The 26,767-nt window shown below is 42.7% G+C and overlaps 1 protein-coding gene across 5 annotated transcripts; it reads left to right on the forward strand.

Annotated features, from left to right (window-relative positions):
* Positions 1-833: 833 nt before the first annotated feature.
* On the forward strand, positions 834-26,025 carry PLEKHS1 (pleckstrin homology domain containing S1). 5 transcript variants are annotated; one of them, XM_047824881.1, is made up of 14 exons: positions 834-1,166; positions 1,724-1,795; positions 3,725-3,771; positions 12,111-12,199; positions 12,311-12,417; positions 13,053-13,187; positions 14,517-14,592; positions 15,444-15,563; positions 17,312-17,437; positions 18,468-18,574; positions 19,067-19,273; positions 20,194-20,295; positions 21,411-21,546; positions 24,417-26,025. In XM_047824881.1, exons 1-14 carry the CDS (start codon positions 1,078-1,080, stop codon positions 24,615-24,617), a joined length of 1,614 nt encoding a protein of 537 aa, XP_047680837.1. In that variant the 5' UTR covers positions 834-1,077; the 3' UTR covers positions 24,618-26,025. The 5 variants fall into 5 exon arrangements, with proteins under 5 accessions (XP_047680837.1, XP_047680839.1, XP_047680838.1 ...); XM_047824883.1 differs by having other exon boundaries at positions 835-1,166; positions 19,067-19,231; XM_047824882.1 differs by having other exon boundaries at positions 835-1,166; positions 15,447-15,563.
* The last annotated feature ends 742 nt before the right edge of the window (positions 26,026-26,767 follow it).

Consider the following 26,767-nt stretch of genomic DNA (forward strand, 5'->3'; position numbering starts at 1 on the left):
CTATTATGAACTACATTGCCACTCTTTCCCTACCAACCCTGATCCCATTGCTCCAGTGCCAACCAGGTGGGTAGTATAAGGATTCAGGGCAATAGGGGGAAAGGAAAGGAAGGAAAAAGAAACCCCCATCTTCCCTCCTCTGGCCCTAGTGGTGGTCTTATTAGCTGTCTCCTTCACCTACAATCTTTGGGCCATTCTCTGTCACCTATTGTAGATCCCCTAGTCCCCAGAAACTGGACCTAAATATTCTTTTGAAATAAAGAGGATTCTGACTACAATCTTCTATGGATTCCAGGGTCCTCCTTTGACATCTGTGTCTGCTATTGCTTTTACAAACGAATCCAAGTATAAAAATCGACACTGTTGTGTATATATGTTGGGAGAGATGAGTGGAGATGATTACGTTTATTCTGTTTCTCATATTTCAAAAATCTTTAGAGAGTTTCCAAAAGGATAAACTGAATGTCCATGGGGATGACCAAACACCCTTGCCTCTCAGTTCCTTGCCTTCCTCATTACCAATGACCTTTTGTCTACACTATCACAAAGCCACCCACTTCCTGCAACTGCTCTATTTTTAAGATAATCAGTCAATCATTCTGTCTCCAAGCAGCACCTCCTACCTTTCCAGCCAACTGGTTCCATCTTTCTTCAAGTTCATCAGTGCTTCCTCCCTAGGAGACCCCTTCTAGTCTCTTTCTTCCATATGTCCCTCTGATACCATGGTTCATCATTTGGGGCAGTCTTTCACAAATATCTTAACTTCCTTTGCTCCTTCATCTATCTGTGATATCTCCCTGGCATAAAAAAAAAAAAAAGCATGAACTTGAAACAAAGCTTACTCCCCAACTCCCCCATTCTTCTCCTGAATAGCCAAATGCCACTAGAGAAAACCATACATCCGTCAGACAGGTCTCTTGGCAAATTCAAGATCACCCATCTCAAGAGGCTCTCAACTCTCCCAGCATCAAGAAATACTTGTAGAGTCGGGAAATATCCACGGAAGGTGCTCTGGGAATTCTGAAATGAATGGACTGCGTGGAGGTAGAGAAACAAACAAAGAGACAAAGCTAATAGATGAGGGCAGAAGGGAACCAAATGGGAAGAGTAATTTGGAAGCAAAAGGAAGAGAAGATTTCAACAAAGCTTGACTACCATTCCCTCTTGTGAGTAAAACTCTTATTTTTAAGACTTATTGGGTGGCTGTACAAGACAGCCTGTCTAGTTCCACCCTGTTGATGACAACTCTCTTATAGATGAAGAAGCAGATCATCCTGGAGATTGTTGGTGTGTGCAACTGTGCTGGGAGAAGGCAGGGTTTCGTTTCCTCATCTGGCACAAAGGAATCCTTCCTACTTTCCCCAGGAGGACATTGGGAGGAAACAGATTGGTGGGAAGCAAAAGGATTATTTCAGTAGTAATGACTGCAGGAGGTCAAGGCAAGGCTGAGGCTGTTCTCAATAAGAATCATTGTGACTAAAGACAACGGCTAGTGGGAATTTTTTTTCTTTGTTTGCTGTTATTTTTTGATGCTAGGCAGCTGGAATGCCAAGGGCAGTTCTGTGCCAAGCCACAAAAAGACTGAAAGCCCAGGACTTCCCCTCGGACAATAGCTTCCATTTTAGCTTCGGGCAAAAGTAAAATCTGTCCTAAGATAGTTTAGGGACTTCCTGTTGGTTCACATTTCAAGCAGCTTGTATTTAATTTTCACCTTGCCACTCAGAGCTCAGAGTGAACAGGAGACCCAGGGAGAGGGTACTTTGCTGAGAACTGACCAGCGACCGGCTGGCTGCCTGTAAGTACTGCTTGGTTTGAATGTTTTAGGTTCTCAAGGCTTCTGGTAGTCTGAAATATTAACTGAGCAAACTGCTGTTATGGGCTCTTGGTTCATAACTTTCTTGGATTGGATAGTCAGAAGGAAATAGGACCTCTTGATATCACATTCATCAAATCCCAGGTGACATTAAAATGAACAGGTTATAGACAATGATAGTGGGTGTAGATTCTCTTGAATGGGATCAAAGAGATAAATCTGAAAGGCTTTTTTGTTCTGGGGTAATGACAAGAAATGCAACCAGAACTACAAAAAGGTTTAATTTAATTTAATTTAATTTAATTTAATTTAATTTTACTTGAGAGAGAGAGAAAGAGAGAGCACAAGCAGGGGGAAGGGGCAGAGGGAGAGAGAGAGAAAATCTCAAGCAGGCTCCGTGCCCGACACAGAGCTTGATCTCACACCCTGGGATCATGGCCTGAGCTGAAATCAAGAGTTGGACGCTCAGCCAACTGAGCCACCCAGATGCCCCACTTCTCCTTTTTTAAATAGAAAGAGAAGCAAAGTGGTTCAGACAGCAACTCTCAAGTTAGAATTCTGGGTCTGTTTCTTTTTAATTATGAGATCAAAGGCAAATTGCTTAGTCTCTCTGATAACAGTTGCTCTATCTGTAAAATGGGTATTGTACCATTATAAAACTAGTATAAGCTTTATAGTATTATATATAAAAATATATGTGAAATCTATATGTTTTATATATAAAACACGTATGAAATTGAATGAGATTTCATATTTAGTGTATAATTTTGTTTATATAACATAAGCTCAGGCTTATTTTGCTTATGTGAGCAAAATTTATATAATAGGTTTCATATATATAATGGATTTCACATATGTATACATATACTGGTTTTAATATATATAATATGAAATATATTATGTATGAAATCCAGTATTTATATACATACACACTTGAATCTTGAACAACATGGGGGTTAGAGGTGATGACCCCCCATGCAGTTAAAAATCCACATATGACTTTTGACTCCCCCAAAACTTAACCACAAATAGCCTACTATTAACCAAAAGCCTTACTGATAACATAAAAAGTCAGTTAACACATATTTGAGTGTTATATGTTATTATATATAATACGCAAAGTATGTATCAAGGGCCCTTTGCCTCCCTCCCATTTTACCTGCACTGCCCAGGCACTGAAGTGCTCAATGCTTTCTTCTGTTTTGAAAGTCTTACTAATTCAAGGTAAGAATTGATCACCGACACATCCCTGGTTTCGAAGATCTCACCTGCCCTGAGGCCCTTTACCCTGTAGGATCCCCCTTCTCTCATGGCCCCACGTTGGTCAAGGGATCACCAGCATAGCTGCCCAGGACAGGGCTCCACCTCTCAGAGTCAGTTTCACCACGTGGACCTCAGTCCCCAGAGTCAGGCAGACACCTGTGGCAGTTGAAGAACAAGGTCCCTGCTCTTCGGTTTTCCCCTGGAGAAAGCAAGTTCCTGGCATGGAGAAGCACTTATCTTATGCTTCCTCTTGGCTAGAAATGCTTTCTCAGCTGCATTTGGTCCATAGCATCCTGCTCTCTGCCCTGTTCTTGTCTCTTCTCCTCCGTGCTGCTTCCCCCATGGACTTTGTGGTCAGAGTCACTTATGGAGCAGGAGCAGAAAAGACCCAGGGAACGTGGTCCCTTCAGTCATGCTAGCAACCCCTCCACAGACCTGTCCACTTGGTGAGCACAAGCAGCTTGAATATATCCTTGTAACTGTGGCTACTTTCAGCTTTGGGAACAGAATGGAAAGTGGGGGGCTGATAACCCATCTCAGCAGCATTCCTGGGCACCATCCTGACACTGGATGTTTGAGTGGTTAATCAGTGAAGCACGCTGTTGTTTGAGGACTAACCGACATTTATTTAACTCTTCCTTTTGACAGAGGAGAACAGACAGCCATAATGGAACCCAAACCTCAGAAGAATCCAGGTACCCAAGGAATATACTCTCTTAAGGAAAAACTTTATTGAAAATGACAAACGATTCTCATCAAGCTACCCAGGATACAGGAGATAGTTTTAGTGAGGATAATGGGTGGCATTCTGGGACAATGATTCATGGTATGGATAGTGTAGCAGAAACTGCTGTATTCAGCTAATTATTGTGTAAACGCTCACCTATCTAGAAATTTGACATTTTCTGACTTTCTTTAACCAGATGTTCCATCTGTTGCTTGGAGATGGTGCCGAAACAAACTATAGCCCAGAAGAGACCGAAGAATATTTCATAATTTAATAGGAAATTCTCCCTTGGAGAAACTGCCTAAATTGTTATTATAGGGGTAGCTCAAGGTGTATTATTCAAAGGTCCTTGTTCATGTTTACACAGTTCATTGCAGGTGGGTAGTTAGAAAAGCTGATTTAGGATGAAATAATTTAGAAATCAAATGGTCAAAGCACCTATCATTAGTAAGTCACTGTGTTTCATATTATAGAGGATATACAGAGTAAGTAATAGAGTCATTGCTCTCAATGAGTTTATAAATGTTGTTGGGAAGTTAAGGTAAACACATGTGAGTAACTGTGCTGAGAAGCTAAGATAAGCACAAACAATCGGGTAATGATAGGAATCACGAAAGTGAGTGTGAAACATTATGGGAATCTGAAAAAGAAAGGGCATACAACTAGTTTTGGGAATCTGGAGAGGTTTTATGAGAAGGCATTTGGACCCTAAAAGATGTATAGGGTTTTAAGAGAGATTGGTAAAGAGCACATCTCGGCAGAGAGGGATGGCATGAACAAAGCAATGAGTGGATTAGAGGCAGGATGTATCAGAGGGCAATGTGGATATAAAGTAGGACAGTGGAGAGAGAGTAAAGGATGAGGCTGTGCAAATATGGCACTATATTGTACCAGACCTTGACCTCATTAGACCACCAATCCTTGAACAAGAGAATGGCATCATTAGATTTGCATTTTAGACTGGTCCTATTTTTTGAAATAGCCTTTTTCTTTTAATGTTTATTATTTGTTTGTTTGTTTGTTTGTTTATTTTGAGAGAGAGAGAGAGGAGGGTGGGGAGGGGCAGAGGGAGAGGGAGAGAGATGATCCCAAGCAGGCTTCACACTGTCAGTACAGAGCCCAACTTGGGGCTCGACCTCATGAACCGTGAGATCATGACTTAAGCCAAAATCAGGAGTCGGATGCTTAATTGACAGAGCCATTCAGACACCCCTGAAATAGCTGTTTACAGTAAAAATGACATACAATAAATTGCACATGTTTAAAATGTACATTTTGTTAAGTTTTGATATGTGTATATGCCTGGGAAACCATTACAACAATCAAGATAATATGCATCACTCCCAAAAGTTTTCTGTTATTGATTTTTGGTTTGATTCCATTATGTTCTGAAAATATACTTTGTAAACCTTGGATCCTTTCAGACTTATTGAGACTGGTTTTATGGCCCAGAACATGATCTGTCTTGGAAAATGTTGCATGTGCCCTTGCGAAAGGTGTGCATTGCGCTGTTGTTGAGTGTTCTATAAATATCAATCATGTCAAGTTTGTTATTGATAGTGTTGTTCAAGTCCACTAAATCTTTATGATTTTCTGCTTATTTTTTCTATCAGTTATGGAGAGAGGGGTACTGAAATCTCTGACTATAATCGTGGATTTCTCTATTTCTCTGTGCAGTTCTAGCAGTTTTTGCCTCAAGTATGTTGAAAGTCTGTTATTAGGTACATAATTGTGTAGGATTATTATGTCCTTTTGGTTAATTGACCCCTTTATCATTATAAAAAGACATTTATCCCTGGTAATACTATTTTGCTATGCAATCTGATCTTACTACAGCCAGTCCAGCTTTGTTTTGACTGCTGTTGGCATGGTATATCCTTTTCCTGACCTTTTACTTATAACCTATTTGTGTCTTTGTGTTCGTTTTTTTAATGTTTATTTATTTATTTTGAGAGAGAGAGAGAGAGAAAGTGCACAAGCAGGGAGGGGCACAGAGAGAGAGATAGAGAGAATCCCAAGCAGTGTCTGTTCTGTCAGCACACAGCTCAGATGTGGGGCTCGAGTCCACTCCCATGAAGCATGAGATCTTGACCTGAGCCGAAATCAAGATTCAGACATTTAACCAACTGAGCCACCCAGGCACCCCATGTGTCTTTATATTTAAAATGTGTTTCTTGTGAGTACCATGCAGTTGGGTCTTGCTTTCTTATCCAATCTGACAGTCTCACCCTTTTAATTGAATTTTTTAGACCATTTACACTTAATGTGAATATTGATGTGATTGCGTTTGAGTCTATCATAGCATTGTTTTCTATTTGTCTCATTTTTTCTTTGTTCACCTTTTCCCTCTTTTTCATTGTTTTTTGAATTCATTGAGTATTTTTATGATACTATTTATCTCCTTTCTTGGCTTATTAATTGTAACTGTTTTGTTATTTTAGTGGTCACACTAGGGCATATAGTATATATCTTTAACGTATCACAGTCTATCTTACTACAAATGATATTACACCAAATCACATATAATATAAGAATTTTATAAAAGTATACTTCCATTTTCCCCTCCTGGGCTTAATGCCTTTTACTTAATGAAATTGCATTTTACTTACACATATGTTATAATCTTCACAGTATCTTGTTAGTATTTTGTTTGAATAGTTGGTTGAATTTTTAAATGTTTTAATTAATACAAAAACAAAATTCGTATATTTACCTTTGCAGTTACCATTCAGTGTTGTTCATTCATTCATATAAATTCATATTTGCATCTGGTATCATTTCTTTCCACCCAGAGGGCTTCCTTTAAGCTTTCTTATAGTATAGGCCTCCTGTTTATGGATCTCTTTAGCTTTTGTATTATCTGAAAAATGTCTTGAAATTGCCTTTATTTTTTTTTTATTTTTTAAACCTTTTATTTTATTTTTTGAGAGACAAAGAAAGACAGCGTGAGCAGGGGAGGAGCAGAGAGAGAGGGAGACACAGAATCTGAAGCAGGCTCCAGGCTCTGAGCTGTCAGCACAGAGCCCAATGCGGGACTCAAACCCACGAACGTGAGATCATGACCTGAGCTGAAGTAGGACACTCAATTGACGGAGCCACCCAGGTGCCCTGAAATTGCCTTTATTTTTCAAAGATATTTTTGCTGCATATAGAATTCTAGAATGACAGTGTTTTTCTTTCAGTACTTTAAATATTTGCTCCACTGTTTTTTTGCTCACATTATTTCTGATGAGAAATCTAGTGTCTTTCGCATGTTTTTTTTTTTCCTTCTGCATACATATTTTCCTTCCTTCTGGCTGATTTTTAGGTTATTTTCTTTATCACTAGTTTTGAACAATTTGATCACAACATGCCTTAGTAGAGTTTTTTTCATGTACCTTGTGTTTAGGGTTCCTGACCTGCTTGGATCTCTGGGTTTATAGTTTTCTTTAAATTTATACACTTTTCAGCATTATTTCTTTAAATATGTTTTCTGTATCCCTACCCACTTAGGGATTTCATTACTTGTATAGTAGGTCACTTGAAATTGTCCCACAGTGAGGCACCTGCGTGGTTCAGTGGGTTAAGCATTTGACTCTTGATTTCGGTTCAGGTCATGATCTCACAGATGGTGGGATCAAGCCCCGCATCAGGTTGTGCATTGACAGCATGGAACCTGCTTGGGATTTTCTCTCTCTCTCTCTCCCCCTCTCTCTCTTCCTCTCTTCCTCTCTCCCTCTGCCCCTCCCCCGCTCACTCATAAGAGTGCAATCTCTCTCTCTCTAAAGAAATAAAGTTAAAAAGATAAAGAAATTGTCCCACTGTGCATTGGTGCTCTTTTAACATTTTTTTTTTATTCTTTTTTCTCTCTGCATCTGTGTTGATAGTTTCTCTTACTTTGTCTTCATGTGTACTAATCTGCTGTTACTCCTATTCAGTGTGTGTGTTTGTTTGTTTCTGAGACATTATGGTTTTCATCTTTTGAAGTTCATTTTAGATCTTTTTTATATCATCTGTGTCTCTACCTAACTCCTGGAATATATTAAATACAGTAATAATAACTGTTTTTACAACTTTCTCTGCTAATTCGAACATCTGTGTCAGTTCTAGGCCCATTTCGATAATGTTCCTAATTATGGGTCATGGTTCCCTGCCTCTTTGCATATTTGGTAGTCTTCAACTGGTTGCCAGACATCAAAATTTTTACCTTGCTGGGTGCTGCCTATTTTTGTATTTCTATAAATCTTGAGCTTTATTCTGGGATGCCGTTAAGTTTTTTGGAAACAATTTGATCCTTTTAAGACCTGCTTTTAGGGCACCTGGGTGGCTCAGTCGGTTAAGCATCTGACTCTTAATTTCGGCTCAGGTCATAATCTCACAGTTCATGAGTCTGAGCCCCATGTCCAGCTCTGCGCTGGCAGCTTGAAGCCTGCTTGGGATTCTCTGTCTCCCTCTCTCTCTCTCTGCCCCTCCCCTTCTCGTGCATGCACACTCTCTCTCCCTCCCTCTCTCTCTCAAAAAAAAATAAATAAACTTTTTTCTTTTTAAAGGCTAGCTTTTATGATTTGTCAGGTGGATCTGGAACAGTCTTCAGCCCAAAGATAATTATTCCATACTCTTGAATTCTTAAGAACCTTGTGCATGTTTCTGTGATTCTTTCCGTGTGCAGCTCTTTCCTCTTTGGCACTCTGTCCCTGTGAACTCTAGTGCCTTAATTTCCCCCGAAGCCTTAGCTCTGCCTCCTCAACTCAGGAATTCACCCAATTCCACCTCAGTTCCCCTTTCCTGTGCTATAGCCTGGAAACTCTCTCAAGGGAGTCGTAGGGCCCACCTTGTTTGTTTCCCATCTCATAGGGATGAGTGATTTTATTGCCCATGCCAAGGGTCTTGAAAACCACTATTGTATATATTTTGTCTGGTAAACCCAATCCCTGTTATTCCATCCTTGCCCAAAGTACTGAATCGGTCAGATTTGGTGTTTACTCTCAGGGATATGTCAAGAATGGATTTGAAAACGTCAAGACTGGAATTAGGGCGCCAAACTGGACACTACAATGTACAGTGAAAAACCTATGAAGGTCTTGAATGCATATGAATACATTGAAACATATGAAGGTCTTGAAGGCAGCAGTGGTGGGAACAGAACGATCGGGATAGATCCCAGAGGTGTTTGGGAAGTGAAAGTGAGCATGATTTAATCATTGAGTGGCCATAAGACTGATGAAAGGGTGACGGTTAAGGGGATTCAGAGGGTTCTAGGTGGGGAGGCTGGACAGGTGTTGGTAACACCACTTCATAAAAGGCACCTGGGGATAGAGTGATGTGAGAAAGAAGTTTATGGGAAATCCAGGGGAAGATGTTTAGGGGCAAAAATTGCATATACAGGGGTAAAAATACTGAAAATTTGTCCCATCAGTTTCCCACAGACTAGATTTTGCTGAAGACATCTCTGGCATGGTGTTTACCATATTTCTGTTTTCTGTATTTCCTACAAACTGGACCTAGAGGATGGGTGAGATTGTCCCACTGGTTTTTGTTGTTGTTGTTGTTGTTTGGCAAAGCTAATTAGTGGGTGGTCCTGTCCATTGGTTTTAAAATCAAACCCACTATATTGGCCTACGGCCTTCCAGGCCCAACTGAACTTGTCTCTAGCCTCATCTTAGACCACTCTTAGAGTCCTCACTGGCTCATTATATTCCAGCCACTCAGTGCTCCTGTTCTCTTCCTGGAACACCTCTCCCCTTTCCTGTCCCTGGGCCTTTGACTATGCTACTTCCTCTGCCTACCCAGCTCTTTGCACGCTTGGTTCCTTCTCATCCTCATAAAGGTTTCCCCTGACTCCTCTTCCTCAAGGGGCCTCCCTGCCTGGCTATTCCGTCTCATCACCCTGGTCATGCTCTCCAATGCACGTATCCCAACTGGCACTTACCTTGCTTGTTTTCGTTTCTTGTTTATCACCCACCTTCCACACGTGATAGGAAGCTCCATGAAGGCAGGGAATACAAGCAGAAGCCAGGTGGCATGAAAAGACCTCATCATTAAGTGTCTCTAGTAGCTCACTTTTAAGCCCAGAATCCTACTATGGACAAAAACCCCAGTTAACAATTAATGCCATCATGGCCAGAGTTTTTCTATCACCATACCCTCTGAGTTTGCTTGAATGGGGCAGTGAGGCAGATGCATAATATTTCTGGACTTCACATACCTTAACCAGTAAATTGGCTGAATACTGATGGCTTCAGTACTGATGGCTTCGTAAACTCAGATTAAGATAGCCACATTGTTTACTGGGTTATTTTCCTCAGCTTCAGTTCTGGAGAAAACAGCACCGTTGCCATGGTCAACGAACACCGTCAGAGTTTTTGTGTCCTGGTAGTCGATGTGAATACTGGGGACAGACACCCTGGGAGTGACAAACTGGGCTACGTACTGATAGATACTTTACTTTAAGGTTCTGCTAATTGTATACGATGTTATTAGGGACTCCTAGGCCCAAATTTTTATAAAATACTGTATCTGTTGAACCTTTTAAATTTAATACAACCAAAGAGCACCTGTATTAGAAGCAGATGAGAGACTGGTTTATTCTTCAAACCATAAAGGCTAAAGTTTCCTCTGTTGTTGATAACAGCCCTACTGTGTGCCAGGCCCAGTACTGAGAGGTTTCCATGCATTAACTCCTTCAGTCCTCCCCACATATCTGTGAGGTCGGTACTATTGTCTCCATTTTACAGATAAGGAAGCAGGGAAAGTTAGGGATTCTAGGTGCTCTATCAATATTTGTTTAGTAAATAAATATGTGATTTTTGTCCATGGCCATACAATTTTAAAAAGGAGCCAGCCAAAACTTGTTTTTGCAATATTGCTGCATTCTGTTTTTCTTTTCCTTTTCCGTGTGTGCATGTGTGCATGTAAAGGGATGGAGGGTGGGGTGGGGATCAGGCAGAGTTGCTACAGAGGAGGGGAAGGAAGCAAAGTGAGGACAGCTGCCTAGGAATTACTTCATTCATGTAGTAATTTTGGCACAGTTGGAGCAGCATCTGACTCTTAATCCTGGGGTCATGAGTTTGAGTCCTACGTTGGGTGTAGAGATTACTTAAATAAATAAGCCTTTTCTTTTAAGTTTACTTATTTTGAGAGAGACAGAGAGAGTGCAAATCACGGAGGGGCAGAGAGAGAGAGTCCCAAGCAGGTTCCACACTGTCAGTGTAGAGCCTGACGCAGGGCTTGAACCCACGAAGCTGTGAGATCATGGGCTCAAACCCGCGAAGCTGTGAAATCATGACCTGAACTGAAACCAAGAGTCAGACGCTTAACTGACTGAGCCACCCAGGTGCCCCATTAAATAAATAAACTTTTAAAATAAAATGTTAAAAAAAAAGAGAAATACTAAATTCGAGCATAATGTCCCCATCAGTTGTGCTACCTAATCCTGATTCTGTTTTCACTTAATTAAAAAGCTCTAACTCTTTAGTAAAGACGGTCTTTTATAAAACCATGAGCAAACTAGAACTACAGCCTGGAGGTGAAAGCAAAAAAAAACTTTAATAACATGACATTTTTCTGAATAATTAAAGTAGTACATATTTCTTGAAGACATTTTTGAAAATACAGGGGAAGAAAACCCTCTACATTTCAATCCTTACAGAGAAGCAGTTAACATTTTGGAAACCTTTTGATGTAACCACCCTGCCACCTCATTTTCAAGAGCAGGTGTTTTTGGGGCGCCTGGGTGGCTCAGTCGGTTAAGCGTCCGACTTCAGCTCAGGTCACGATCTCGCGGTCCGTGAGTTCGAGCCCCACGTCAGGCTCTGGGCTGATGGCTCAGAGCCTGGAGCCTGTTTCCGATTCTGTGTCTCTCTCTCTCTCTCTCTGCCCCTCCCCCGTTCATGCTCTGTCTCTCTCTGTCTCAAAAATAAATAAACGTTAAAAAAAAAATTAAAAAAAAAAAAAGAGCAGGTGTTTTTGCTTCTGTTTACTAAGCCAAGGAGCAAGGCAGAATTATTCTGCTCCTGTGGCTGGTGCTCTGACAAGAATAGAGAAAAACCTTTGCTCACATCTGGAGAGCCAGTGGTGTGCCCCAGAAATGAGAACCCGACGTTAAGGAGCTTCTAAAGGTCATCTGAAGGGAAGTCCTGGCTCTGGTCGAATAAGAATAATGCCCTCGGTCCTTTGGGCTCTTTGTTTTCCTGCTCTAGGATCGAAGTTCTTTTCCATAACTGAATAATTGGAAGACCTTTCCAGAGGGAAATAGCATTTTCCAGTTGAAGCAGTTCTTTCCCAAAATCTACAGGGAACAAACTGAGTCTGTTCACTTTCTTTTATTAGGCAAACAATTTACATTTTATTATGAAAATGAAGTCTGCAAACAAGATTACTTTATTAAATCACCACCTCCTCAGCTTTTCTTCTCTGCTGTAAGTATGCACCGTGATCTAACGGGCCTCCCACTAGCTTCCTGAGCATTTTTCAAATCCCTTCTCTTCCTTGGAGATCCAACTAAGATGCAAAATGTTTTCATTTTTCAGTCTTCTTGGAAAAAGCGGTTTTTCATTCTGTCAAAGAGTGGGGGAAGGAGACTTCACGTCTCCTATTACAAAGACGACCATCGCCGAGGTTCCATTGAAATTGACCGGTGCGCATACAGTCCGGAAAACGTGTATAACCACGAATACTAACACAGGGCATGCAAATTGAAATTTAAATCGTTGACCGAAAGAACCAAAGCCTTCATGCTTACGATATTGGTTGCTGAAAAGAAGCTGAAATGAAGAACATCCTGAGTAAAACACAGCCACATACTTATTTCATGTTGTATATACCAGTTCATAAATTATTCATTAATAAGCATTTAGTTACAAAAGACTTTGATTTGCTTAATTTACAGATGAGGGAGAGCAGATCAGATCATCATTTCATAAACCCAAGATGGATTTTTAAAAAAGTATTGAGATTTGCTTTTTTTCTTTTTTTTTTTTTTTTTTTTTTGGCCTTCTCTTTAGGAAATTCAGTACAAAATGAAAATTAGGAAACATGATCGTTTGTAGAACAAAGAATTCAACAGAAATAAGAATTTTTGAATTAAATGTGAGGCTGAACTAAGTATTTGCAATCAGTAATGAGCCAGATCTAAACTTATTTTGTAACATTATTGGACAATTTCCAAGACATTGATCAAGCAGACCTAAATTTTATTCAGTTAGCATCTTAATATAAAACAGTAGTCATTGTGCTTGAATCTGTGTAATACTTTGTGTCTATATCTAACAGAAACTCCAGTGTAGAAGTTGGCATAAGTAGCCATGAAAAAATGCAATCTGTATGTAAGATGTTCAAATGCCACCCTGATGAGGTGATGTCCATCAGAACCACTAACAGGGAATATTTCCTCATTGGCCATGACAGGTAAGTAGTAAGATAACACAGTGTTTCCTGTGTGTGCAATAAAAAATGGACAAGCAGACAAAATATCTCAAACCAATAACCAATAAACAGACTTTGAACAGAAATCCATGGCCACCCCCTGCAACACCATCGTTAGTGTTCATTATTGGGTAGCGTTCATTATTTGTTGAAACATCTCAGAAAGTGACCGTATTCATTCCCTAGGGCTTCTATAACAAAGTACCACAAACTGAATGTCTTAGAACAACAGATACGTATTGTCTCACCGTTCTGGAGGCCAGGCATCTGACATCAGGGTGTCACAGGGCCACGTTCCTTCTGAAGGCTCTAGGGAAGGTCTGTTCTAGGCCTTTCTCCTGGCTTCTGGTATTTCCTTGGCTTGTGTCAGCAGAACTACAACGTTCACACAGCATTCTCCCTGTGAGCGTGTCTCTGCATCCGAACTTTTTATAAGGACACTTGTCATAATGAATTAGGAGGCCAGTATAACCTCATCTTCACCAATGACATCTACAATAACCCAACCCAATTTCCAGATAAGGTCACATTCTGAGGTACTGGGGATTGACACTTCAACAGATGAATTTTGAGGGGATGCCAGTCAACCCACACCCCCATCCCCATCACCCCAGTTGCTTTTCACGTTAGGGAGGGGCCATGTTCATCCCTGAAGAAGTCTTCGGTTTTTAAAGGGGGCTCCCGGTGCAAGCAAAGGTGCCTAACAGATCCTTTGTAGATGATTGTCTGCTTGACAGAGAGGCCAAGGTCAGGGGAGGAAGCTGGGCAGAGGAGACACAGAACGCTCACGCCGAAGTATGAAGGGCCTTGATCTGCTGCAGATTAAGCCCAAGGCGAACAGCCTTCTTTTTCACATTGTCATGAAAGTCAATAGAAAAGTTGTGATTTATATAAATTCATTCAAACACAGGCTTCATAAACACACGCATCCCCCAAAGGGAGGCACACCTGGGTAGCTATACAAAAAAATGGTGCTGACGGGTTAAGGGGCTCGCTTATGAACACAAAAGAAATCAGTGTCAAAGCCAAAAGGTCCCAACCCTATGATCACTACTGTTATTTTCGACTGTTCTTCCCATTTCTCTGAGCTTTCCTCGCAGAGGCGGCAGGAAGATTAATTCTAGTGTGCAAGTGTGGAGGTGGTGAGGAGCCAGTGGGTCATTGAAGCTACTTCGGGAAAAATCTTTATTTCCCTGGTACCTGCTCCCACTGCCTGCTCCAACCTTAATAAAAGAATCTTTTTCTGGTTCAAAAGGAGCACAGGTGCTATTGTTGCCACACGCCAACTGAAAAGTTTATTCCTATCAACAGGGAGAAGATTAAAGACTGGGTCTCCTTCATGTTATCATTTTGCTGGGACGCCAAAGCAGCACGTCAGAACACAGAGGTGACTCTACATTGCCGATAAAATAACAGGGCACCTGAACACAGCCTCTGTCACCAGGAAACAATGGTAGCTTTTGCTTTTCCTCCTGAGCCACTGGCACTAATACAAGGAAAAAATAAGTGAGAAAATGTACATCCTTGTTATTTTTGTGATGAACAATAGGAAAAAACACTTCCGTGTTTTGCAAGAGACCTGAACCCTTCAAATTTTCATTATGGGGTCGGAGGAGTGAAATGCACTTTTTTAAGCGTAGCTAGGACTACAGCAGTTCCCATCATTGTTATTCAAGGTGCATAACAGCTGCCTTTTTCAGTGAGTAAGTCTAGGCTGGTGTCTGTACAAAGGCTCTTCATATCTCTTGCGTTTTCAGTATAATATCTCTTTAATGTAAGGGCTAGTAGCTTTAGGTTTTTAATTTACTTCCCGAGAACCTTCGCTGATTTACACAAGTCCTTTATGGGGGTAGACCTTTATAAATGAAACTCAGTCTATAGGTATCATTTTGACATGTTTTCTCCAAGTTGTTCTGTGCCCACAGCAAGGGCAGAGGCCGTGGAGGAAGGAAAGCGAGTTGTGTCTATGGTAGACCCAAATGACCAGAAAATAGTGGCACAGGGTCAAAAAGACGGGTTGAGGGAAATTCAGGACATCGGAAGCCCAGGCTGAGAGTCCTCAAGGGCTTGGAAACAGGAGAAAGCTATGATCACCTTGTATCTTGGTGCGAGAAGGCTGGCTGGGGGGATAAATGTTAGCGGAAAAGAGTGAAGGCAGGAAGCCCAGCGACGAGGCTGTTGCTTCGGTCCAGGTAAGACATGGATTGTGCCCTGATTGGAATATTCCTCTTCCATAAGCAGGAGAAATTCCCCCTGGGTGGTAAAAGGCCTTCTTCAGACCCCAGTCCTCTCCTTGGTCCTTCCAGCGCATCAGAGGCTGTCAGCCCCGCCCCACCAAGAAATAGTCTTCCAGACATGGTAATCAGACTTCCATCTGTCTGTCTGTCTGTCTGTCTCTCTCTCTCTCTCTCTCTCTCTCGACGCCTTGCCTGGGAGTCTGCTGATGCTTCCAAAGTATTACCCATGTATTTGACAGCTTCCTCTAAGCCTAACCCACCATCATGATCTTAGCCTTAGTATTTATCCTATATTTAGTCTGTTTCTTATACCACAAATGAGCCTTCCTGCTTGCCCTGCCTACCTTGAAATGTATTCATTCATTTTGGGTGCACCTCACCATGCATCTGGGTATGTTGGCCGGAGAACCCTCCAGCTAAACAGAAGCCTGGCTGGCAACCTTTTCCTTCCTTTCACACAAAGGGTGCGGGTTACCTCTGTAAAAAAGATTCCCAACACACCACTCGGTCTCCTGCCATACCGTCTCTATTTCTGGGGTAAAACCAAGGTTCTCATTCATCTTTTTCATTTACCCAGATCGATCTTGCTTCCTCTTAAGTGTGTGTGTGTGTGTGTGTGTGTGTGTGACTTCATTTCTAATGAAACCCATTTGAGGAAAAAAACACATCTGGCTCTTGAAAGTGATTTGTGATTGTGCTCTCAGCTCTCTTGGATTCAGTCTTCCCAACTTTGGATTAACGGACCGAGCGGTTGGGTTGTTTTTTTTTATCTCCTGCCGTGGATACCATTTCGTCCGTTAGAGATGTAACCATTGATTTCCCTTCTCCCTGGGTGCCAAGCACATCTTAATATAGCATAACCTGCTGTTTTATCTAGTTGGGAGTTCTCCAACTATGTTAAAAGCTTTCTTACCCCCTGCTTTTCGAAAGATGACGTTACTGGTCGTCTTGCCTTTTCACACTTTGCATTCGAATTCGGAGATTTTTCAGTCAGCTCCAGTTAAGAGTACCATCTACCTTGTTGGGTTTTGTGGTGGTGATGATGGTTGTCATTGTCATTGTTGTGGGAACCGTTCTTCACCCCCAGCTCAGCAAGGTCTGGCTTCACGATCTTGGCACTAGAAAAATGGACACCATTGAAAACATTTTGTTTTTAAAATCACTTCCCTTCAAGGACTTCCTAGAAAACTTTCAAGTTCTTTTCAAAACCCTTGCTCACAGGCATTGTTCTTGGAAGAATTAAGTTGTACTTGTAACAATTTTCCTGCCATGCAAAGCAGCTGCTTTAGTAGAGGGAGGATCTTGTATCCACTGGGGAGGGAAGGTGGTAGTTGCTTAAACCTACATTACCTTGTAGACTGTAATTCATATGATCACATGACCAACACTAGCAAATTGCATTGCTATGGAAACAATAGAAGTGTGTGAGCAGAACACAAAAGAGGAATATTGAGCAGGAAGAGGAAAGGTGTGGTGCGTGGGCTGATTATCTTCTCAGGTGGCCCCGGGGTGAAAACTAGTATATGGGAGTGGGGGGACTCAGTGGCAGTCCTTAGTGCCTTAGAATATACCCTCCCCCACCGCCCGCCCCTGAGAGAACTGCTTGTTCTAAGTTACAGGCCCCAATGGTAGAGAACAGCCTGAAATATGGGCTGGTATTTTTACCTCATCAAGGTGACCCAGACTCAAGAGGCGAGTTCAAGTTACGTGGACTTCTGCATGTAACCTTGGGAAATGTTCCGATCTTCTCAACTTAATTAATCTAATATGGCTTCCCAGAAAGCATGGGGTTGAATTCTGTCTCTTGCAAAAAAAAAAGAGAGAGAGAGAGAGAGAGATAGAATTAATTGTCTTCCTCTCTTTATTCAGCATTTAATGGAAAACAATTCTCCAGGACTCAGACAAGCTCATCTGCCGCACGATTTCTTGTCAGAGACTACTGAAGAGACAGAAGAAGAGAGTCATTATGTTAGTCCCCAAAGTATTCTTTTACAGGTAACCCCTTCCATCCACTAATCCTTCCTTCCTTGTACGGATATTTGCCGGGTCCCTGCTGCGTGCTGTTCCTGAGGCAGGAGGCTGGGCTCGGTGGTGAATCAGGCACAGGTGATGTGCTCACGGTGCTGACCCTTGAAAAGAAGGTGGCCGTGGTACAAGACAGAAAGGGCCCTGTGCTGAAGAGAGATGCTGATAAATGCCTGGAGTGCATGAGGGAAGGGAAGCGGGGAGGTGATTTCCAGACAGAAAGAAAAGGCCATTAAAAAATACTCCCCCCGCCAAAAGTAAGTACAAAACTATGCAGTGACAGTTCAGAGAAGGAGGGGATTGGTGTTGGCTGAGGTGGTCGGAGGGGGCTGCGGGACCTCCTAAGGCCCAAACACAGCTTCATCGGGCCAGAGAGGAAAGGGGGGCTCCAGGTGACGCCAGTGGCCTGAAAGCTGGCTCTGGAAGAGCACCATTTGTAGGTGAGCAGCGGGAAGACCGGCTTGGCTGGAAGGAATTTTTCCAAATATGGGTTAATGATTCAACTGCCAGGCAGGCGATTAAAAGCCCTGAGGGTTTTGGAGCAACCAGTCCCCCAAATGCCTTAGTAGTGAGGGGCTAGCCGAGAGCCTCCCAAGGGCAATGTCTTTTCTAGGACTTCCGCAGCCCCTTGACGCCAAGTTGGCTAGCCTGTGAGCACGGTGGCCTGAGGCCAGCTTTGACCCAGCCGGGTGACGCGTCTCTACAGCAGCACCAGTCGGGAGAAAGAGTGCATATCATTAAGTTGCCTAGTGATGAAACAGAAAAATAAATAGCAATTTAGTCCAATAAAACACCGTATCGGGAACACGGGGAATCCAGGAGGAGAAAACAGACTTTGAGTCAGAAGCTTTCCCAGTTCAGCCTCCTAGCATGAGCACCATTGCTCATCCGGCGGTGGATGTACTGACCCTTTGAGGGCCCAGAGCCATCACGTAAGGGATAAAAAGGTACCCGGTTATTGGTAGACTTGCATCCTTACGCTTATCCCTCTTGTCTGTAGTTGGATAGTCTTATTGCTTCCAATGATCCTGGTCAACCTGCTGAACCTGATAGTCCAGAACAGTTCTCAGAGACAAATGAACATCATTACATGCCAATGAAATCCTGGTACGTAAAACTGTCATGTTCTTAAAATTGATTCCGGCTAATGTACTCTTATAGAACAACCACTGTTGATATAGTCATTCAAAAACATCACCATAGACTAAATTCAACACATTATTCCACAATCTCAAAACAAGAAGTGAGAATGCTTTCTCAACCCACCAAAATGCTTTCACTACCCATGTAGTGACCCCCCTCGGGTCATTTTCTGTCTCCTGGGGAACTTATTTTCTATTCTGAATTGATGTCTCATCCTCACTTCTGTCCTTCAAGCCCTTCCAATGGAAAGGGTTATTTTGACTCCATATCCATTTTCAGAAGGGAAGTTTGTTGGATTTGATTCTAACTGTGGCTGTGATTCTGAGGGCTGGGCATACTTGAAGACCTCGTTAGTTTTCACATGGCTCCTAGCTACTGAAATCTGATTCACCCACCAAAGAAAGTTGTAAATAAACATGGTGACAAAGGGTATTGTATTAACTTCTGATTTTCTAGTTTTTTCAGAGAGACATCCCACAAGTCTGCTGATAGCAAAGAGGGATCCCAGGCCCTTCCAGAGATCCAGAACGGGGGGCTTCACTTGCAAGAACAAGGCTCACAAAGTGACTCTTGTCTTCCACCTGCCAATATGGAAGCACAGACCATGAATGACAAAAAGGGGTTGGCCTCACTTACTGTTGTGCAATTATCTATACTAATCAAGTAAAGTTCTATTTTCTAAAACTATGTGCCCTTAGAGCAAGGCAGCCTTCCTTTTTAACTCAGAATTCAAGTTTAAATGGTTCCTAAAAATCTTCAAGTTGGCCAACAATCCGACTAGCTTCCCCTTCTTACCGATGTGGTGGCCAAGGACAGTGAGTAACAGAGCTGGAAGCAAAGCAGTCCCCTGGGCTGTGGGTAGCATTTCCAAATATTTCTTTTTTCAACGTTTATTTATTTTTGGGACAGAGAGAGACAGAGCATGAACGGGGGAGGGTCAGAGAGAGAGGGAGACACAGAATCGGAAACAGGCCCCAGGCTCTGAGCCATCAGCCCAGAGCCTGACGCGGGGCTCGAACTCACGGACCGTGAGATCGTGACCTGGCTGAAGTCGGACGCTTAACCGACTGCGCCACCCAGGCGCCCCTCCAAATATTTCTAAAAATTATCCCTTGGCTAGTCTTTCGGGCCCTGGAACTCTGGATCACGCTGACCTGGGTAGCATGTCACCCAACGTCTATGGTTAAAATTCTGGGCAAGTTGCATGAGGTTTGGTTATAGAATAAGAGGGGAAGATTTAGGTTTTAAGTGATGTCGAGGGCATTTGATGAAATTGTTCTCAGTTTTAAGTCTTTCCAGTATATTCTTCTATGGAGTCATTTCCAGTGGAGAAATAAGCAGACTGGTGTGATATATAATCAGTTTAGTCCATTTTTTGTTCTTTTCCCATTGTCTGCCATCCATTAGCACATCCCAAGAGGGGTGTGGGAGGGCATTAATGAGTAACTTAAATTCATATTCTCCCAATGTCTTGGACAATTTTTAACTGGGAAATACCATCCTAGAGGTAGGAAGTAAAGTCTACTCGGAATGTCCAGCTCAGAGCTGCCTGAGGTGACTTTTATAAACATCTTATCTCGTAGTAACATCCCTGATGAAAGCCAAGTGGAGAAACTGAATGTGTTCCTTTCTCCTTCTGACGTCATAAATTATCTTAGTCTCATGGAAGCTGCAGGACGGATATGGTAGGTTGGAGATTTGAGGGTTCTTGATTATAAATGGGGTTGGGAGATAGGCAGACAACGATTATATCCTGAAACTGTATGTGGCAAAACCGATCAGACAGCTTGGACTGTTGAGTTGTTCTCACAAAAGATCTTTGGTTGAGGCAAAAATGAAGGTATTGCTGTGTAAGAGGATCAGCTGGGAAGTGGGTTGGTAGTGGAGTACCCGAAAGTCCAGTACCCATTTCTGATTTTTGGAAGGTAAAGGAGAGCCGGAAGGAATAGGTATGGTCCAAGGAAATCATTCCCAATCAATGAGCAATGACTGTTTGATAAACGAATGAAGTAATGAAGTTAGTGAAGTCAACAAGAATCTAAGGTCTAAAACAAATGGTCACACCAAGGTCTGAGGCTTCGAGACGCCTGTTGGTCTGGGACAGACACAAAAGAGAGAATCTTCTTAAAATCAGCACCGTTTAATTTGATTCTAAATTCTTTTAAAAACTTCATAGTTTATTCTGAAGGAAGATTACATTTTCACAAGGGGAGAAAGTCCTTTAACGTAAAAGGCTTATTCGTTCTATAAGAGGGCAGTAAACAACTCTTCCACTTTTCCAAATTTCCCACCATCTAAGAGGCTCACTAGAGAGTCACTAGGTAGTCATTGTGTAATCATCATGTGCTCACTTGCAATAAGCTCTTATTAAACGCCTTCTGTTTCCTTGGAGTTATATGGGTCTAAATTTTTTGTTTTGAAGGTAGCACTCTACTTCTGGGGTCTCATAGCCTGGTGAAAAAAAAACCCAGCCACATAAACAAGCAAACATAAAATGCACTGTACTTAAATATACAATAAATGCGTGCTCGCCTAGTGCAATAGAAGTCAGGGATGGGGGGTTAATTAAAGGAAGAGGAATGTAGGAGGGCCATTAGAGGTGGTATGATTAGAGTTGGCTTTGGAGGGCAGGTCCAACAGCAGTGACAGACGAAAGAATATTCAAGCAGAAAATGCAGTTTGTCTACTTCAGACGGGGTGTAACATAGCTGATGAAGCTGGTGATGGTAATGAGGGAACTCCAGTCTGTGTCCTGCGAGCACAATCTCACACTCGTGTTGAACGCTGTGTTCCATCGCAGTGTGGCTCAGTGGCAAGGCCCCCCGCACCTGGGATGTTTATTTTTTCACGGAGATCACATCTTGGCTGTGAATGACCTGATGCCCCAGGGCCTGGAGGAGGCTTCCTTGTTTCTCAGTCGGTCTGTCCAGAAGGAGGTGAGTCCTGCTGACCAGCTCTGGCCAAGAATAAGATCAAGGTCTTGGGTGGAGCCTGAACGGTTCATGTAAATACATGCAAATAACAGACTGTGACTGTAGAACCCTTTCAAAATTCTTTCATATAAAGTGATATTTGGAGAGGGCTCCGGATTAAGAGACTGAGCATCGGGGTCCAGGACCTCGGATACACAGCATGATGTGGTGGAAAGAGTTTACAATGGAATCGCATTGGCTCGGGATTTGCATTGCATCACCTTAAGTCAGTTTGTGCCTCATCTCTCTCTTCTGCAAAATTGGGGGTAAGGATAATACAAGTTGTTGGAGAATTAAATGTGATAATATGTGTAACATGCTTACACACGTGACTGGCACCTAGTAGGTACTCATAGAGTTATCTGTGCTTTTACTTCTCCGATTGGCTGGGGAACATGGGCCAGGTTCAGCTTTACACACTTCAGTCCCCTCATCTTCGAAATTGACCTAGCCGTACCTTCCTCACTGAGTTATTGTAAGAAGTAAACAAAACATGCGAGCGTGTACAAACTATGTATGTTTTTAAAGGGCTAGCCGTGGTTCTGCCTGTGCATATAGTCTCCCTGTGGTAAATTCCCTCCCTGGCCTGTGTTTATTTCTTACGTGACCTTGGGAAAATCACGTTCTTCTCTTGGCTTCAGCTTTTTCTCTCTACAGGAAGATAGTTGGTTTTCAAACTGTGCTTCTTGGGTCCCTAAGCGACAGGAACTTGAGGAAGAGGTAAAGAAGGGGACAATATGTAAGACTTCGATGAGAGCAATCTACGTTTATCATTTATGTTTTTTGGATGTTGGCTCTGTTAGCTCTCCTTGAAGAAACATTTCCTTGTCTTGAAATCCTAAAAACTGAGGTACCTGGGTGGCTCAGTTGGTTGGGCACCCGCCTCTTGATTTTGGCTCAGGTCATGATCCCAGGGTCGTGGGACCGAGCCCCATGTTGGGCTCTGCACTGAGCATGGAACCTGTTTGAGATTCTGTCTCTCTCTTCCTCTGCCCCTCTTCCGAATCGCGCTCGCTTTCTCTCTCTCTCTGCTCTAAAACAATCATAATGATAAGTAAAATTAAATTTTTAAAAACTCCTGAAAACTGCTGTGCTAGGTGATCTCTCAAATTTCTTTCAGCTCTGAGGGTTTCTGATTACATAGGTCTTATCTCTCCTGCCTGACACAATTACCCCATGCTATTCCCATTACCTCTATGGGAAAAGCAGCCAAGGATGAATGAATTGCCAAAGATACAGAAGTAGTCGTGGAACAAGGACTCATTCTCATTCATTCACTCACTCGCCATTTGTGAACATCTCCTTTAGTACTGAGCTAAGTCCTAGAGCTACAAAAATGGCCTCAGCCTAGGCTTGAGGAGCTCACATAGTATGGATCAAACAGGCATGTTGTGTGCTGGTTACAATAAGGGGTATGCCCTAGGATGTGGACAGAGGGCCAGTGAAGCAGAAAGAAAGGAGTAAATCTATCTGAGGAAGTCTAGGAAGGTGTCTCAGAGAAGGTAGTGTCTCGCTCGGGTTTTGAAGACCAGGTAGGAGTTTGTGTGGTGGAAGAGAAGTAGATTTCAGGGGCTCAGTCCAACAATCAGGTACTTCTAATATATTTCCGTTGCCAAAAACCCACCCTGAGGCCACGTGCCCTATACAATCTTCCGAATCCTTCCAAAAGTTACCAAAAGATACTCTGACCTCCAAGATCCAGGCATCAGCTCCAAAGCCAAAAAAGGATTTTTACCTGGACCCAGGAGTTTCACCTGGGCCGCGTTGGCTGCAGTATATCAAGACTGCCTTTCTGGACAGTGGAATCGTGTATGTGGGAGGGGACAATAGCATTTCTCCTGGGCTGAGTCGGCCTGCCCCTTCCTATTGGAGAACAATTAGATGCTATGGAGAAACACGAGGTGCTCACCCAAATGGTTATCTGGAAGACAAAAACTTCTACTTTCCCACCCCGCCATTCCTGACTATTTTTTTTTTTTTTTCAACGTTTATTCTTGGGACAGAGAGAGACAGAGCATGAACGGGGGAGGGGCAGAGAGAGAGGGAGACACAGAATCGGAAACAGGCTCCAGGCTCTGAGCCATCAGCCCAGAGCCTGACGCGGGGCTCGAACTCACGGGCCGCGAGATCGTGACCTGGCTGAAGTCGGACGCTTAACCGACTGCGCCACCCAGGCGCCCCACCTGACTATTGTTTATATTAAAACGAATGTCCAATTCTTCAAAAAAATTCAAATAGCTGGTCCCCGGAAGGGAAGAGAATGTTGGAAGAGGGGAGATGTGGAACCACAGGAGGGGCAGGCCATTTGTTCTAGAGCATTCAGACCAATCAGATTTACTTTCCCTCCTGTTGGGCTACAGTTGAGAGACAAGGAGGTCGGCTTGGGGACGGGGTAGGGACAATGTGAGAGTTTGAAAGGAGGGGAGAAGAGGTGTGTATAAAAAAAGAAGAAGAAGAAGGAGATGCTAGATTACAGGGCAAACCCATCAAACTTCAATTTCCTCCTGATCTTGTCAGGGGCTGGTTTTGTCTGGTTTCATCTGGATCCTCTAGTTTCAAGAGGCTTTTACTTCCTGGTACAACTGGGCCCATCTGGGATCATCGGTGTTCTCTGGAATCTTCCCTAAAGGCTCAGGCCAGTGGCTGCCAGGGAATAAAAATCCATCTTCCACCTAAGTATACAGGTCACCCTGGCTTCCTCTGGCCCAGATGTTATGGTTCATCGTCGGATTTTCTTCCAAACCAGTTCCCAAGGGTGCTAATGAGGACAGACCAAGAGCAAACAATGAAGGAAAATCTTTCCTCACTTCATTTCCTTCTTACTTGTGTTTTAGAAAATAAAACTCACCATCGGCCGGATCCCAAATTCAGAGAAATTCCATGCTGTCGCCTGTACGTGCCCCTTAAAATACAAAGGTGTCGTATCTTGTCGACTGGGTGAGTCTAGACTGGAGAAGACCCTGAAGAGGAGTCCAGCCATTAAAAAGGGTCAACACCAACGAACTGGAGAGTCACACGCCAGGACCCACTGCTGAGGAGCAAGGGTGGGCCCTGGACTCTGCTGGGGCCCTGCCTCTCCCTCTCACCGCTGTGTGAGATAACACACATCGGCACACCTCTCTGATTTTCCGTACCTACCCCTTAACGGCGGGGAAAACTATCACCTCTCCGGCTATTCATCAGGGATGCTGAGAGGGTCGAGGGGGATAATGACTGTGGAACGCAGAGAAAATGTAAGGCCTTGTTAGCTCAGACGTTGTCCCACACACCACAGAGATTGTTAAGTCCCTCATCTGAAATGCACTGTGTGTTCTCTGAGGTCATGGTCCGCACAATCCCTTCTTTGTTAGGGAACATACAGTTGGAAACGCTCATTCCAGGAAGGCAAGATTCCCGAGAGACGTGATACCATATCAGCCTTCCCAAACACCTCCCCCTATTCATCACACCCACCCATGGTCCAAAATGCTGAGGCAGGGCGGCCCCTTGGCTTCAATAATCATCTGGTTTTCTTAAAGACCCAGAAACTATTCTAGAAGTTGAAGCGGTTTTAGGTCGCCTACAGCAAAGGTCTGCTTTCTCTACAAGTAATAAGGCAACAACGTAGCACTTGTACATTTGAAAGGTCGTAACTGATTGGCGCATTAACTAATTGATCCTACAAGGCCAAAAACGTCAAATCTTTTTTCATAAGTAGGAAGACAAAGGCAGCGAAAGGACTAATCGAATCCGGGAACGTTCGAGCAAAAGGAGGCTTCAGAAAATGTATCTTACTATGCTGTCATTTTTGTCCAGGAAGACGTCAAGGCCCCAAACATTTAATACAAACAAACAAAACAGAAGCAGACTCATACATACAGCGAACAAAATGGTGGCTGCAGAGTGGAGGTGATGGGGGGGGGGGGGGGACAGGCAAAGTAGGTGAAGGAGATTAAGAGGTACAACCCTCCAGTTATAAAATAGGGAATGAAAAATCCAGCATGAGGAATTTGGTCAATAACATTGCAATAACATTGCATGATGTCAGATGGTGACTCCATTTATGTGGTACGCATGGCATAATGTATAGAACTGTTGAATCACTAGGTTGGACACCTGAAACTCATATACCATGCTATGTTTTAAAAAAATAATAATAGTGACAATATACTTCCTTTGTAGTTCCCAGTTTCATAGCTGTTTAGTGACAGACCAAGAATCTAAAACCAGCTCTGAGAAACAGATGTCCTGCTCCTCACTTTGTATTTGGATTTAGGTTTGAAAAGACCTTGTGCAGATAGAAGAAACATTCAAATACAGTTCATTTTCTGTTTTCCAGATTGTACAGAACATATACAAATTTTTAGTTTACTGTTCCTTTTTTTAAAAAAAATGTTTTAATGCTTATTATTTTTGAGAGGGAGACAGAGACAGAGAGCAAGCAGGGGAGGGGCAGAGAGAGAGGGAGACCCAGCATTGAAAGCAGGCTCCAGGTTCTGAGCTGTCAGCACAGAACCCAACGTGGGGCTCTAACTCACAAGCTGTGAGATCGTGACCTGAGTGGAAGCTGGACGCTTAACCAACTGAGCCACCCAGGTGCCCCTTACTGTTTCTTTTTTAAAGCTGGATTGAAGTTAAGACTTTGCGTTTTTTCTAGCTTTATTAAAATGTAATTGACATATAGCACTGTATCAGTTTAAGGTGTGCAACATAATGTACAACCTTATGCAACCTCCTGTTTCGACTTCCCAGAAATTTGTCCTACAGAACTACTCACACAAATATACAAAAATGATTTTTTAATGCTCACTGTAGCATTGTCTGTAATAATACAAAAATTCTTCAGGGATTGCTTCATTGGGATGACCTCATGTAATTCAAAACTCTGCAGGTGTTAACTGTTCTGTATGTGCAGTCATGGAAAGATGTTCACAATATAGTAAGAATGAAAGAAGCAAGTTGCAGAACAGTAGGCATAACATTGTCCCATTTTCGCAAAACTAAAGTATTGGTATTCGTGTATATGTATGTGCGTGTACACAACTTTCCCAGCTCTAATAAAAAATACCTACCTTGAAGGCTTGTTATGAGGTTTAAATGGGTGACATTCGTACAGCACCTAGCTCACTGCCTGATAGGTCGTGAGCACTCAGTCAATGTTAGGTCTGCTGCTGCTTTGATAATGCCTTTTTGTTCAGTCTTGATG

The sequence above is a fragment of the Prionailurus viverrinus genome, chromosome D2 (genome assembly GCF_022837055.1).
Source record: "Prionailurus viverrinus isolate Anna chromosome D2, UM_Priviv_1.0, whole genome shotgun sequence".
Lineage (NCBI taxonomy): Eukaryota > Metazoa > Chordata > Mammalia > Carnivora > Felidae > Prionailurus > Prionailurus viverrinus.

What these genes read in the sequence shown, in the direction of transcription:
- PLEKHS1 (XM_047824881.1), top strand. Translation starts at nt 1,078, where the DNA reads ATGAGGGCAGAAGGGAACCAAATGGGAAGAGTAATTTGGAAGCAAAAG. An exon ending in CAAACCTCAGAAGAATCCAG is followed by an intron (nt 3,772 to 12,110) that starts GTACCCAAGGAA and finishes TTCTTTTATTAG; the next exon opens with GCAAACAATTTACATTTTAT. An exon ending in TACATGCCAATGAAATCCTG is followed by an intron (nt 18,575 to 19,066) that starts GTACGTAAAACT and finishes CTGATTTTCTAG; the next exon opens with TTTTTTCAGAGAGACATCCC.